A 14151-nucleotide genomic window follows, 5' to 3' on the forward strand; every position below is an offset into this window, starting at 1 on the left:
ATCCTAAGCCTTAGAAAAAAAGGCAGGAGAATCAGGAGTTCAATGTCACTCTCAGTTACATAGCAAGTCAGGAGCCCGCCTAAGTTTGAGACCCTGTCTCAAAACAAACAAACAAAAAATAACCAACACCAAAATGTAGAGAAACAAGGACACAGAGTTTTTTAAAACCAGATAATAGCAACAAAGAAGGGAAGGTGACACTAAATCAAGTGAGAGCCTGCAAAAAAAAAAAAAAAAAAAAAAAAAAAAAAAAAAAAAAAAAAGGACACATTGAAAACAAACAACTAGAATTGTTTGGTTGTTGTTTTTTGTTTGTTTTTAATATTTGGATGGGTCTGTGGATCACAACCAAGATGTGTCTCTTTTTGATGTGTGAAATCTCCTGATGTCTATGTGTCATACCCTCCAGTCTCATATGCCTCAGTATTCAGCTGAAGATGTACTCTGGGGGGAAAAAATGACTCCTTAACCAGAACTCCCTGCTGTGAATATTTGAGAAGAGAAAATGTAGAAGCTTGGACTAAAAGTCCAACAACGGCAATGGTACACTTCTGCAAGAGCTGCTATTGTTGATCTTCCTTGCTTGGCTTAGGAAGACCAAACACATACAGGCCATGAATGTATTTACTAGCATGGGGTTGTGCCCGAGAGAGCCATTAGGAACTGGCAACCTTGGTATAGTTGAAACAAATGATTGAAAATGTTTTCTTTCAGAGGCCATTTGCAATATGCTTTTAATCCTTCCACATCATAAAATCAACTCACTTTCTACTTTTGTGGGTGCTATTAAAGAAACGAGCACAGTCCCAGAGAAATTCATTTATCAAGCATTCAATTGAAAAGTGCCAAATCTTCTGTGCCATCAGGACTTTCCTCATGCTATCAGACTTTCTAAATTGTCCCAGAGCTCTTCCTGTATAAAATGCACCATGTAACCAACAGACCCTAGATAGACAAGGGGCTGCCCTGCTGATAGCACACTTATCATCACTCTTTAGATTGCCATTACAAATCGACTTAAGTACATTTTTGGTAAAGGCTGCTTTCTGCTTTGTGCAGAATTTTGTTTCAAGAAACAAGAGGTCAAATGGCACAGAAGAAACTTATCATATTGTGCTTAATGACAAGTGTTTCTCATCTGAAATGAAATATACCTCAAAATGACAGCTAAAGAGGACAAGAGATAACCAACTTGTAATCAGAAAACAGTGAGGCAGATTTTTTTTTCTGTTATTTTAGGCACACTTCTTTTAGAAGAATTCATGACAGATCATTACAAACTGTTTTTCTCTGTGAAGCTAATTTGTGACCAGCTATTTCAACCTGACACAATTAGGATAGGAAGCAAAAGATCATCAGACTACATTAAACTAGGAAAATAATTTCAGGTTGAAAGGCAAGCAACAAGCTTTGGTTTGTCTATTGTTTTGTTTGGGTTTCTTGACAGTAAGCCACAGTATGAGCTATTGGCCATGTTTTACAATGCAACCGTGTCACTTATGTCTATCTTCTGTTAAAAAAAAACAACTACCTCCTTGAATCTGCTAATGAAGTAATGAAGTTCAAGGAAATAAACATTTTCTAATCTTGCTTCTAATTTGTTTAATGCCAACCATGATAAATGTGAAATCTAGTTCAGTTGAGCCAGTTTCATTTAAGATGTCTAAGACTTTTCAGAAAATTTGAATATCTTAAATCAAGCTCAGCCTGTTAAGGGCCCACATTTAAATGGCTTACTGGGTCACTTAAGGTTGTAAAGGAGTTAAGGCAAATGCAGAACCCCTGCCTTAGAAATTATCACATGGTAGCTCAGTATCCAAGTGGGTCCCTAGTAAGGGGAACAGGGACTATTTTTGACATGAACTCAATGGCTGGCTCTTTGACCTCCTCCCACCCTGAGGGAGGAGCAGCCTTGCTAGGCCACAGAGGAGGACATTGCACCCAGTCCTGAAGATCTCTGATGAGCTAGGGTCAGATGGAAGGGGAGGAGGACCTCCCCTATCAGTGGACTTGGAAAGGGGCAGGGAGGAGATGAGGGAGGGAGGGTGGGATTGGGAGGGAATGAAGGAGGGGGCTATGGCTGGGATACAAAGTAAACAACCTGTGATTAATATAAAAAATATTTTAAAAAATGATACAAGGCTTTTTTGTATTTTTTGTTTATTTAGTTTTTATTATTAATTACAGTTTATTAACTTTGTATTCCAGCTGTAGCCCCCTCTCTGATCCTCTCCCATGCCCCACCCCAAGTCCACTAATAGGGGAGGTCCTCCTCCCCTTCCATCTGATGATAGCCTATCAGGTCTTATCAGTACTGGCTGTAATGTCTTCCTTTGTGGCCTGATAAGGCTGCTACCCCCCTCAGCAGGAGGTGATAAAAAAGCCAGCCCTTGAGTTCATGTCAGAAACAGTCCCTGTTCCCATTACTAGAAAACCCACTTGGACACTGAGCTGACATAGTCTACATCTGTGCAGGGGTTCTAAGTTATATCCATGAATCATCTTTAGTTGGAGTATCAATCTGAGAAAAGACTCCTATGCCCAGATTTTTGGTTCTATTGCTCTTCTTTTGGAGCTCCTGTCCCCTCCAGGGCTTTCTGTCTCCCCCTTCTTTTGTAAGATTCCCTGTACTCTGCCCAAAGTTTGGCTATGAGTCTCAGCATCTACTTTGCTACCCTGCTGGATAGAACTGGATAGAATTGTTCAGAGTCCCACTGTGGTAGGCTCCTGTCCTGTTCCCTGTTTTTTCCCTCTTCAGATATCTGTCCAGTCTGCCTTTCTGAGTGAGGATTGATCATCTTACACAGGGTCCTCCTTCTTGCTTAGCTTCTTTAGGCATACAGATTTTAGTATATTTATCCTATATTATATGTCTAATATCCACTTATCAGATGTGACATAAAGCAACATGTCTTGTAGCATACATACAACAATCATTTCATTCTAAACTGGTATCTGGGTAGCTTTGAAGACACCTTTCAAGAACACAGAAATGTAGCCCCTGCTGAGAACTTTTGGAAGGGAAGAAGTGACAGAGTATCTGAACCATGGTCTGCTGCCACTCCCTGCCCAGCATTTTCCCAGGGCATTCTTTTATAATAGTAAAAGACTGAAACAGTGAGACTGATGCAGGAATTTTTTTTTATTTCTTCCAGTGCAAGCTCTTTCTTCATCTCTACAATATAGAAAGGTATTTTCCCCCACACTTAAAGTCAGAAAGATTCACAAACAGTAGAGAAATACTTTTCAAATTCAGTGCCTGCCAGGTAGGGATTTCATCCGACTATCTCATAAAACCAAACTGTTGCACTCAGAAAAATCTCTACAACATAGAAAGCAACTGACAATTATAGTCAGAAATATTTTAACTGAACTTTAACTTAACTATAGAAGAGAAACAGAATCTCTAGTCTATAGAGAAAGGTTCTAATTTCTAGTTCACAAGCCAGTATTGATACCTGAGTAGAATGGCTATATCACATATTCTCTATTCAGATTCTGGACTTGCCATGAGCAAAATAAGAACCTAATGTTGAAAGAGAGAAAGAGAGAGAGGAGAATAATAATGAATATTGCCTGAGAGGAAATGCTAACTCTCCTATTTCCATTTCCTAACAATGAAATTCTAACAAACACATCCAATTTATCTTTTCCTTGCTTTCCTCATCTGTATGATGCTGATAATACATGTATAACAATACCTAGTATGTAATAAACAATAGCATTGATTTTTACTTCCCAAGATTACTTATATAGAGCTAAGAAAGATGAAGCCAGAAAAACACAGTTGGTGACGATAAAGGTATCCTTCTGCATTTTGAAGCCATATAAAGATGCTTTGGAACCAGTGAGATGGCTTAGCTGGTAGTTTTACTTGCTGTGAAGCTTGAAGATGTAAGTTCAGTTCCCAGGATCTACATGGTAGGAGAGAACCAACAACAAGCTGTCATTTGACCTCCACAAGGGTACCATAGTGTGTACCATGGCACACAAACACAAACACACAAAATAAATGTGATTAAAAAGTAGTTTTGATTATCTATGATGTCTTAATTTATATTTTCAGTAATCCAAACTCAACTGTGATGTTTTGATGGTACTGTGTTACTTTTGTGGACCTTTTTGCTGGGCACAGAGACAGGCATCTGTCATCCTAGCTGAGCAGAAAGCTGAGATGGAAGGATCACTTGTGTTTCAGAATTTGAGAACAGACTGGGCAATATAGTGGGAATTTACCTTTCATCTTTTAATAAAAGTTATCTATTATATAATTAATTGAAACCAACTCTTTGGCTAAATAAGGTGAACTGATCCAGGGAGTATGTTATTCCTACAGGAAAACTGTGCTTCTAGACTGTGTGCATCAAGCCAGGAAAGTGACTACCCTCTTGAGAAGACCATGACCAGCAGTCCAATCAAGTCTGAACGTGAAGCACTGCTAGTGGGTAAGAAAACCGAAACATAGAAATCCTGTCAGGTACAAAGAAAGAAAAGATGGAAGTGTCTGCCAAGATGGTATGAAGTATGGCAGTGCAATAACTCAGAGTTCTAAAGGTGATAGAGAAATATCAAGGAGATTTTCCATTAAAAATTCTAAGAAAAACTCCAAACCATTTCTGGTTCCTCATTGCCAATGTCATGTCAACTTTTAACATTTCTTAAATTCATTTATTTTTTTTTATTAATTACAGTTTACTCACTTTGTATCCCAGCTGTAACCCCCTTCCTCATTCCCTCTCAAACTTACCCTCCATCCTTCACCTTCTCCCATGCCCTCCCCCAGTCCACGGATAGGAGGGGTCCTCCTTCCCTTCCATCTGTCCCTTTTCTGTCATGTTTCATCTGGACTGGCTGTATTGTCCTCCTCTGTGGCCTGGTAAAGCTGCTCCCCAACAAGAGGAGCTAAACAAAGAGCCAGCCACTGAGTTCATGTCAGAGACGGTCCCTGTTCCCATTACTAGGGAAAGAACATGGACACTGAGCTGCTATGGGCTACAACTGTGTAGGGTTTCTATGTTAACCCCATGAATGGTCCTTGGTTGGAGTTTCAGTCTCAGAAGAGACTCCTGTGGCCAGATATTTTGTTGCTATCCTTGTGGAGCTCCTGTCCCCTATAGGTCTTTCTATCTCCCCTTTCTTTCATAAGATTCCCTGCACTCTGCCCAAAGTTTGGCTGTGAGTCTCAGCATCTGCTTTGATACCCTGCAGGGTAGAATCTTTCAGAGGCCCTCTGTGGTAGGTTCCTGTCCTGTTCCCTGTTTTCTCCCTCTTCCTATATCCATACTGTTTGCCTTTCTGAATGAAGATTGAGTATTTTACCCAGGGACCTCCTTCTTACTTAACTTCTTTAGGTGTACAGATTTTAGTATGATTATCCTATATTATATGTCTAATATCCACTTATAAGTGAGTATATACCATGTGTGTCTTTCTGCTTCTGGGATACCTCACTCAGAATGATCTTTTCTAGTTCCTATCATTTGCCTGCAAATTTCATGATTTCCTTGTTTTTAATTGCTAAGTACATTGTGTAAATGTACCACAATTTCCGTATCCATTCCTCAACTTAGGGACATCTGTGTTGCTTCTAGCTTCTGGCTATTACAAATAAAGCTGCTACAAACATGGTTGAACAAGACTTGCATAAAAAGAAATTCCTGTCTCTGAAGAAAGAAATAGAAGAAGATATCAAAAGATGGAAATATCTCCCATGCTCATGGCTTGGCAGGATTAACACAGTAAAAATGGCCATCTTACCAAAAGCAATCTACAGATTCAATGCAATTCCCATCAAATTACCAACACAATTCTTTACAGACCTTGAAAGAAAAATTCTCAACTTCATATGGAATAATAAGAAACCCAAAATCACTAAAACAATCCTCTACAATAAAAGATCTTCTGGAGGTATCTCCAATCCTAATCTCAAGCTGTACTATAGAGCAACAGTAATAAAAACTGCATGGTACTGGCATTGAAACCGGCTGGTGGATCAATGGACTCAGATAGAAGACCCAGAAATAAACCCACACAGTTATGAACACCTGATTTTTTACAAAGATGCCAAAACCATACAATGGAAAAAAAAATATAGCATCTTCAACAAATGGTGCTGGTCTAACTGGATGTCTACATGTAGAAAAATGCAAATCGACCCATACACACCCTGCACAAAACTGAAGTCCAAGTGGATCAAAGACCTCAATATAAAACCAGACACACTAAACCTGTTAGAAGAAAAAGAGGGTAAGAGCCTTGACCTCATTTGCACAGGAGACAATTTCCTAAACAGAACACCAACAGCACAGGTTCTAAGATCAACAATCAATAAATGGGACCTCATGAAACTGAAAAGCTTCTGAAAAGCAAAGAACACTGTTACCAGAACAAAAGGACAGTTTACAGACTGGGAAAGGATCTTCACCAACCCTTTATGTGACAGAGGGCTAATATCCAGAATATATAAAGAACTCAAGAAGTTAAACAGCAACAAATCAAGTTATCCTATTAAAAAATGGAGCAGAGAGCTAAACAGAAAATTCTCAATAGAGGAATATCAACTGACTGAGAAACACTTAAAGAAATGCTCAATGTCCTCAGTCATAGGGGAAATGCAAATCAAAACAACCCTGAAGGTTCACCTTACACCCATTAGAATGGCTAAGATCAAAATGTCAAGTGACAACACATGCTGGAGAGGATGTGGAGAAAGGAGAACTCTCCTCCATTGCTGATGGGAATGTTAACTTGTACAACCACTTTGGAAATCAAACTTTCTCATTTAGGAATAGTGCTACCTGAAGATCCAGTTATACCACTTCTAAGCATATATCCAAAAGTATACAACTTTCAACATTTTTCTACCCAAAAGTTTTTTTTTCTTTTAACAAATTTGTCATGGTGACAGAGAAGTATTGGGGAGAGAGTGACATCTCTGTAAATGGATAGCTCTAAACAAATAATAAAAGATCCCTTCAAATGACTACCTCTTTTTCTACCTTTTAAAAGACTGTAGTCTTTAGATGGTGGAGAAATCTACCTTTTAAATAAGTTCTTTGAGTGTGAACTCACAATAACTGATGAGTGTTTTTCTACCTCTGAAAACTTATTTCTTAGCGTTTGATACTTTTCCTTAGCTATGACATTTAGACTTTCTTTGAATATGGACTTTTTTCTTCAGAACTAAAATTTTTCAACTCAAATCAGAGCTTAGAAATTCAATTTACCTGGTCATTTAAGAATAAAGTAATAATAAAGGTAATAGTATCCTTTTTGAACAGATTTTATGACTCAACCTCCGTTCCTTTTACATTCTTCCAGCCTACCCTTTGGCATCTAATATTTGGAAGGTTTTCATAACAAATAATTGAATATCAATCTATAATTTAAACTTGTGCTACTTTTTTCAGCCTCTTAAAGGACAGAAAAATTGTATTTTTTAAACCATATCATATGCCCACTTGTATTTTCTGGTAGTTTTCAGGAAGCTCAGTTTTAGAAGATCTGATAAAAAGAAATAAATTCACAACTGCTCTCTGTCACGAACAATTCCACATTTGGCTAAGGCTGAGGATCTGGCTTGCTTCCATGTATGTGGACCTATCTGCATTGCCCACGTGGCACGCCTGGGTTGGCTTCCCAGAGGCTATTTAAGCTGTGGGCTGGCTTTCCCCAGGGTCCGAGGATTGTTCAAGGTTCCTGAATAAACTGCATTGAAAAAAAAAATACAATATATTTCTACTTAGAAAAAAAAATGAAAGTGTGTAATTTTTTAACAATTTTCAGTTGTTGTCAAGTTAAGTATTAGAACAATTAACATGACATCCATAAAATCAAGAAAGTGGTTGAAGGTGCTCCTGACCTCAGAATTAGGTTGAGTGGAAATCTCCCAGGCATTCCTGGAAGCTGGAAATTGCTGTACGAACTCTATTACAAGAACACATTTGGAACTCTCAAGACACAATTGCAGTGACCACTCATGTCAGCATGAAAATTTCAAAATGTTTGGCTTTTCTGTATAGATCACTCACAAAATAAAACCCCAATACAATACAAATGGCTTTCTAATGCTGTGACCCTTTAAAGCACTTCCTCATGTTAAGGTGAACCCAACCATAAAATTATTTCGTTGCTACTTCATAACTGTGATTTTGCTACTGCAATGAATCATAATATAAATGTCTGATATGCAGGAAACCTGATATGCAACCCTGGGAAAGGGTTGTTTGACTCCCCAAAAGGGTTGCAACCTACAAGTTGAGAACCACCAAGCTAGGTTAATAAGGCAAAGTATGTGATGTGTGTTTCTCACAAGATATTCTTAATTCCTAATAGCATGAATCCTAATGTAATGACTGCCAAAACGCCCATAATAATCTACATTCATCTTAAAATTCTAGAATTCAAATTGTTCTCAGTAATGACAAATGGTGGGAATGACCTCACATGCTAGCATCATTATGTGTGACATAGCACAGTAAAAGGCAATGAGTTGTAAGAGCCATGAATTTCACAGACCTGCTCTACCACTTGTCAGTGTATACTGAAACTTTGTATGTCTTGGTGTTTTCATCTGTGAAATGGGCATTGACCGTACCTATGCCATGGAGCTGTTATGAAGATTAAGTGAATAAAACATATACAAACTTAAAATACTGACCAGTTTATGAATAATGTGCATATGTACATTCTGTGTATATGAGTTCATTCACTGTCTTTAGAATCTCAAGAGATTTCATGATGAAATGTAACCTCTGGGGCATTATCTCCACAGGGATCATCTCCACATTCCTTCATGTTCACCCATTTGGAGCAAGTATTGAATATATCTGTTCCTACTTGCACCGTCTTGATAATAAGGTACGTGACAGAACTCAAACGGCAATGAGAAGGATGAAGCATTCTTTTCTATATAGGTGACCTTACCCTCTTCATGTATAAGCAGGCCATATTACTTATGGATCTAAACAACTTTTCCTTAGTTCCAGTCTCATTATGATTCAATCTATGACCACCCTCTTAGAAATAGTATGACTTTCTGTCCTAGTTTGCCTAAAACTGAACAATTTACTCAGATTTGAGATTTTTGTGCTAAAACTGAGGAAATCCCATGAAAACTAGAATTGGCTAGCCTACTTCTAACATATCTTAGAGGTTTCACACTTCCTTTTCTTGATTTCCATACAAGCTACTAAGTAGCCAGCAAGTTAACCCCTACTCTCCCTCTTACATTTGCCCTAGGCCTCTAGCCATCAGTAAATTTTTATTTATAAAATTGGAAGCCCCACTCCAATTACCCCTCCCACCATCACTAATGTCATTATCTGCTCTGAAAAGAGTCAAGGAAGGTACAGAAATAATGGTGCAATATGCTGAAGGCTTCTGGAATGCAGACTGAGTGGCTACTCATAGTTGATCTGTGGGACATTTATCTGCATGTTATCCTCAAGGATAACATGCTTGAAGATCACATGAAGTAAGAGGAAGTGTTAATTCCCTAGAAAATCAAGGCTGCTTCATAGCAGCAAGGGCAGGCTCTTGATTCCTCCTCAGAACAAATAAGCTCATGATATATTTTGTTTTGTTTTGTTTTGTTTTGTTTTTCAGAAAAAAAAAAAAAACAAGAAACAGATAAGCTTTCCTGTAGATTGTGTCACTATTATTTCACCAAACTGGGCCTCCTAGAAAGTGTCATTGAGTGTGGATATCTGACATTATGTTGTCCAAAATGTTAAATCAATGAAGCCTTTGTCTTCTTAGCAAAGCACTGGTCATTTGGGAACCTGATTGCTCTGAGGGTATTTTAATTTCAGTGGTACAATTTCCTCAATGGCCTTTGTGTTAGTTCTTGCTTGCATTGCCTCCTTATTTCCCTCTAGGAAGTAATTCTGTTCTGCCTACTTATACCCCATTTGGAAGTTAAAGGAAAGATGGAATGGTAATATCAGGAGCATATGGTCAGTTACAGTTCAGGATATTGAACTATGTGTCAGTAAAACATCTCAGTTTCTTTTTAATTCTTAAACATAGTAAACATCTTTGCAAACAACATAGAAATATAATGAAGAAAAAGTGAAAGTTAGTCTCAGCTCAAGGATAACCACTGTTAATAGCTTACTCTGTAATTTCAAACTTTTTTCCATATCTACACTGTATCTATCTGTATGTTTATAGCTGTTTCCATTCTCTATTCACACTTTTTAAAACAGGAGTTCTACTCTCTGTAGCAACCTATAGTGTGTTTCTTTCACTTAAGTAAATCTGATTTACTGTGAGCATTGGAAGGAGGGCACAACTTCACTTCTAGCCTGGCCCAGCTCTCTGCTAGCAGCTTCTTGCCAGAATAATGTCAATACCTCCCAGCAAGGGCTTTAAAGGGTACCTAAATTCTGTGTGGCAGTAACTCCAGACTTTTTTAAGGTTTCCCCTGGGGGTCATCAGCCAAGCTCTGTAGCCAGGTCCACAGTTAAGAAGGGCACTTTGAATGAAAATAAATGACCATAAGAAAGAAAAGTTCTTGAGAAGTCTACAGACTTGCTTTTGTATGGGAGGGCAAGTGTGTATATATGGTAGCGGAAAGAAAGACATGGCACTTCAAAGTAGGAAGAGAGACTATTCTGCACTGCCATTACTTTTCCTTTGTGGGCTGATGCTTCTACTCCACTGTTCCCTACCAAATGACATTTTGCTTCAGTAGGTCTAGATATAGCATCTCCAACACTGAGCTGCCCTCAGTTGGCTACATGCCCAAACTTCTCTATGTAACTGACAGCAACTGTCAAAAGCAGTTCAGTGGACTGTGTCCAAAGCCATCACAAGTGAACACTGGTGCCCAAAATTCACTCCAACAACACACACAAATGCACAATGCCAGGTAGGAAATATCCATCATCCTCAGCATGCACACAGCAGCAGGTGACCAAGGATGGAAAACTGATTTTGATTGGATGATGTCCTCTGTGTCCCACAGATCTGTACCAGTGATGTGGAATGTCTCATGAGTAGACTCCAGCATACCTTCAGACAGGAAATGACTGGAGTTGGAGCCAGCCTAGAGAAGAGGTGGAAATTCTGTGGTTTTGAGGGCTTGAAGCTGACCTGAATCTCTTTGCCTAACAATTTGGTATCCTGAAAATAAATGTATGCTGGACAAGCTTAGGACATATTTTTTTTTAAATTCTCAGTGGTTTTCAAGTGTACATTGCTTTCAATATGTCAATTCATTCCTAAATATCTTTCAAGTTAAAATAAGGATCCTAAAACTGCACCTCAAGCTACAGATCCTAAAAAGAAATTGCCTTGAACCTCAAGTGCTGTAACTTCCTATTTCTGGCAATTGGTTGATGTTTCTTATAAGTAGCCTTGAAAAATTCCTGAAGCTAAAGAGTATTTGGAGTGTTTTCAGTATCTGTACTACTGTTGTAGGCATTGTACTTTTTCAACACTGTTAACTGAAATGTTTTGATGATTTGTACGTGCTTTGTGTCTCCAGATTTCTCTTCACATGTTGCAACTGGTAAAAGGAATGAAAAGAGCACTACAAATGCTTTGTAACTGCCATTGTCTTTCCAATTCATGGTAAACACTAAATGAATAATCTATCAGTGTCTTCTATAAGGTGCTTCACCAGTTCACCTTTCAAATACAAAAGCATGAACTGTGGCTTTTTGTAAAAATACTCTGAACCAAAAGTTGACAAATGTTCCAAAGTTATTTTCTCCAATAGTGAAAAGGTCTATTTCAGAATTTTAAAACAAGAAATCTAGATGGATTCACAGAGAGACTCCAGAATGACTATCATGTTTGTGTTTTTCAAAACTACTTGTAAATAGTCTTCCTTTAAAAGAGGGCATATTTAATTTTCTAGGAATTAAAATGCAGTCAGGCATGGGCACATGTGCACACACATACTAGCAGAAAGGATTTATTTTAATAGTCGTTCCCCTCTGGCCTTCTTACATTCTGTTGTTCCCTTTCTCCTGCTGTTAGTTGTTTAATTGCAAACTGTGTATTGCTGTAAATACTGTTTACCTCATGCTGAATGTTTGTAAAGAACTGATGTGAGTACTGAAAGTAATGAACTAATGAATAAAAAATGGGCCAGGGCATGAGGCATCCTGCACTTATGTCAGCTCTATGCAGAATGCTGACACCTCTGCTTCAGCCATGCCCATCTGTATGTTGCAATGGCCTCGTCAAGTGTAAGTGGACCATTCAGGAAGTCCTGCCTCATAGAAAAAGAAAAGAAAGGGTAGAATTAGAGGGTATTCCCCAGAGGTAGAGTTGATTTTTATTATTTTCATGGTGGGGATGGTGGTACTTGTAATTTCAAAAGCATGCCCTCCCTTAAGCTCAGTTGAAAGTAAGCCTAGCCAATGAGAGTATTTCCTGAATATACTTGCAAACAAGATGTGAGTCGTGTTCAAAGATGTATTTTTAAAATATAAATATTCCTTTTTATACCTTAGCTGTGTGTTCTGTCCGAATGACTTCCTTTGTAACTGATTCTTAGATATCTCAGCTTCTCTTTGAGTTACCCAGGATGTTGGGAGAAGATGCCAAACTTGCTTGACAACTAGAACTAACATTCCACAGCAGCCCATTCATGCTGAAAGTTTGCTTGCACCTTAAGCACCCCACTGTGACCCCAGAAGGAAGCTAGAGTTACTTTTACACTTGCTTCCTCACAGGACCATCTCTGTCATCAAGGCTGCTTCTCTGGAAAGCTTTCATTCATCACTCTGAGGGGCTCTAGAAATACCTTCTTTATGATAATATCTGTAAAATCAGGAGAATTTTTTTCACTCACCACTTATCTCTTAAATAAGTTAAGCAAATTTCAAGGCAACAGCTGACATACTTAAACACCTTGTTTATTTTCATTTAGTCTTTCTTTTTTATTATTCTTTTTCTTTTTCTTGAGATGGGGTCTCACTATGTAATTCAGTCTGGCCTAGAATTTGCAATCCTCCCACTTAAGCTTCCCAAGATCAGAAATTACAAGCCTGTATCACTGTGCCTATCCAAGCTGTTTCAATTATTCATTCCAGTTCAGGTATAATTCTCCTAGCATGCTTCCATATACTAGTTGTGATGGTGAAGTTTCTGTTTCAAATTGACTATTTTTTTGGTCTGGTGCCAGACAACATGTTAGTGTGAGACTATTTTTCTTAGGTGTGATTAAAGTTTAAACCAAGAGTCTTTGAATAGTGCAACTTACCCACCAAAGTGTCCTCATCAAATTCATTAAAAACCACAAGTATTAGCTATGAGGTGCCGAAGGAAGAACATCTGCTTCCAGGCTACCTTCTTTTGGAGTAAAAATTCAGTTCTTGCCTGTTGGCCAGCTCTTCAAATCTAAGTTCCCACATTTACATAAACCAGTTTCTTGAAACCGTGTGTGTGTGTGTGTGTGTGTGTGTGTGTGTGTGTGTGTGTACAGGTGTGAAGTCTATATTACCGTCTGTCCCATTGGTTGTTTTCTCTGGAAAATCTGACAAATGCAATATTACAGAGTTGTTACAATGTAGCATATAATTGAGTGTGGTAGCACACACTTGTAATCTCAGCACTTAGGTGTAGGTGCAATAGGATCAAGACTGTCCTCAGCAATACACAATGTTTGAGGTTAACCTGAGCTATATACCACCACTATAATCCTTCCCATTCACCATAGAGATCAATTAATGAAGCTATTTTTCTTTAAAATTCTTCAATGCCATTTGTATTTATGTTGTTTCCCCAAAATTTTGAAATATTGTTATCTTACTGCTTTATGAGATACAATAGTTAGAATTTTTCCAAATAGTAATAAATACAAGATTTTCTTTAGTTTTACTGATGGGTGTTTCATCTCCCTCCCTTGTCCTATGCTATTTCTAGTTCTGATTTCTTAATATTAACAACTTGTTTGTGTCACCAATACAAATGGGAAAAAGTTATTTTTGAGAAAGATAGATACAAGTCCGTTCACATTATATATGCTTTGAAAATTTCCTGCTCCCTAAATATATGATTTGGATATAGTATAAGATGAACTGTATTATTTGAAAAGACTGTAGATGTACAAAAGAACTTTGAACTCAATAAGTAGAACCAGGTAAGCCCTTGAGGTTCTCAACTGTCTTGAATAGTCCATCAAATACATCTGGC

At 38.1% G+C, this 14151-nt stretch overlaps 1 protein-coding gene across 6 annotated transcripts in view; it reads left to right on the forward strand.

Annotated features, from left to right (window-relative positions):
• Enox2 (ecto-NOX disulfide-thiol exchanger 2) overlaps positions 1 to 13830 on the forward strand; it is a 319919-nt gene extending 306089 nt beyond the window's left edge. For all 6 annotated transcript variants that reach the window (XM_060374476.1, XM_060374478.1, XM_060374480.1 and 3 more), the window contains 3 exons: positions 4337 to 4445; positions 8774 to 8859; positions 10970 to 13830. In XM_060374476.1, coding sequence (XP_060230459.1) covers positions 4337 to 4445; positions 8774 to 8859; positions 10970 to 11101 — 327 coding nt within the window. In that variant the 3' untranslated portion in view covers positions 11102 to 13830. The remainder of the gene's footprint in view (positions 1 to 4336; positions 4446 to 8773; positions 8860 to 10969) is intronic.
• The last annotated feature ends 321 nt before the right edge of the window (positions 13831 to 14151 follow it).

Source organism: Meriones unguiculatus, chromosome X (assembly GCF_030254825.1).
Source record: "Meriones unguiculatus strain TT.TT164.6M chromosome X, Bangor_MerUng_6.1, whole genome shotgun sequence".
NCBI classification, from domain to species: domain Eukaryota; kingdom Metazoa; phylum Chordata; class Mammalia; order Rodentia; family Muridae; genus Meriones; species Meriones unguiculatus.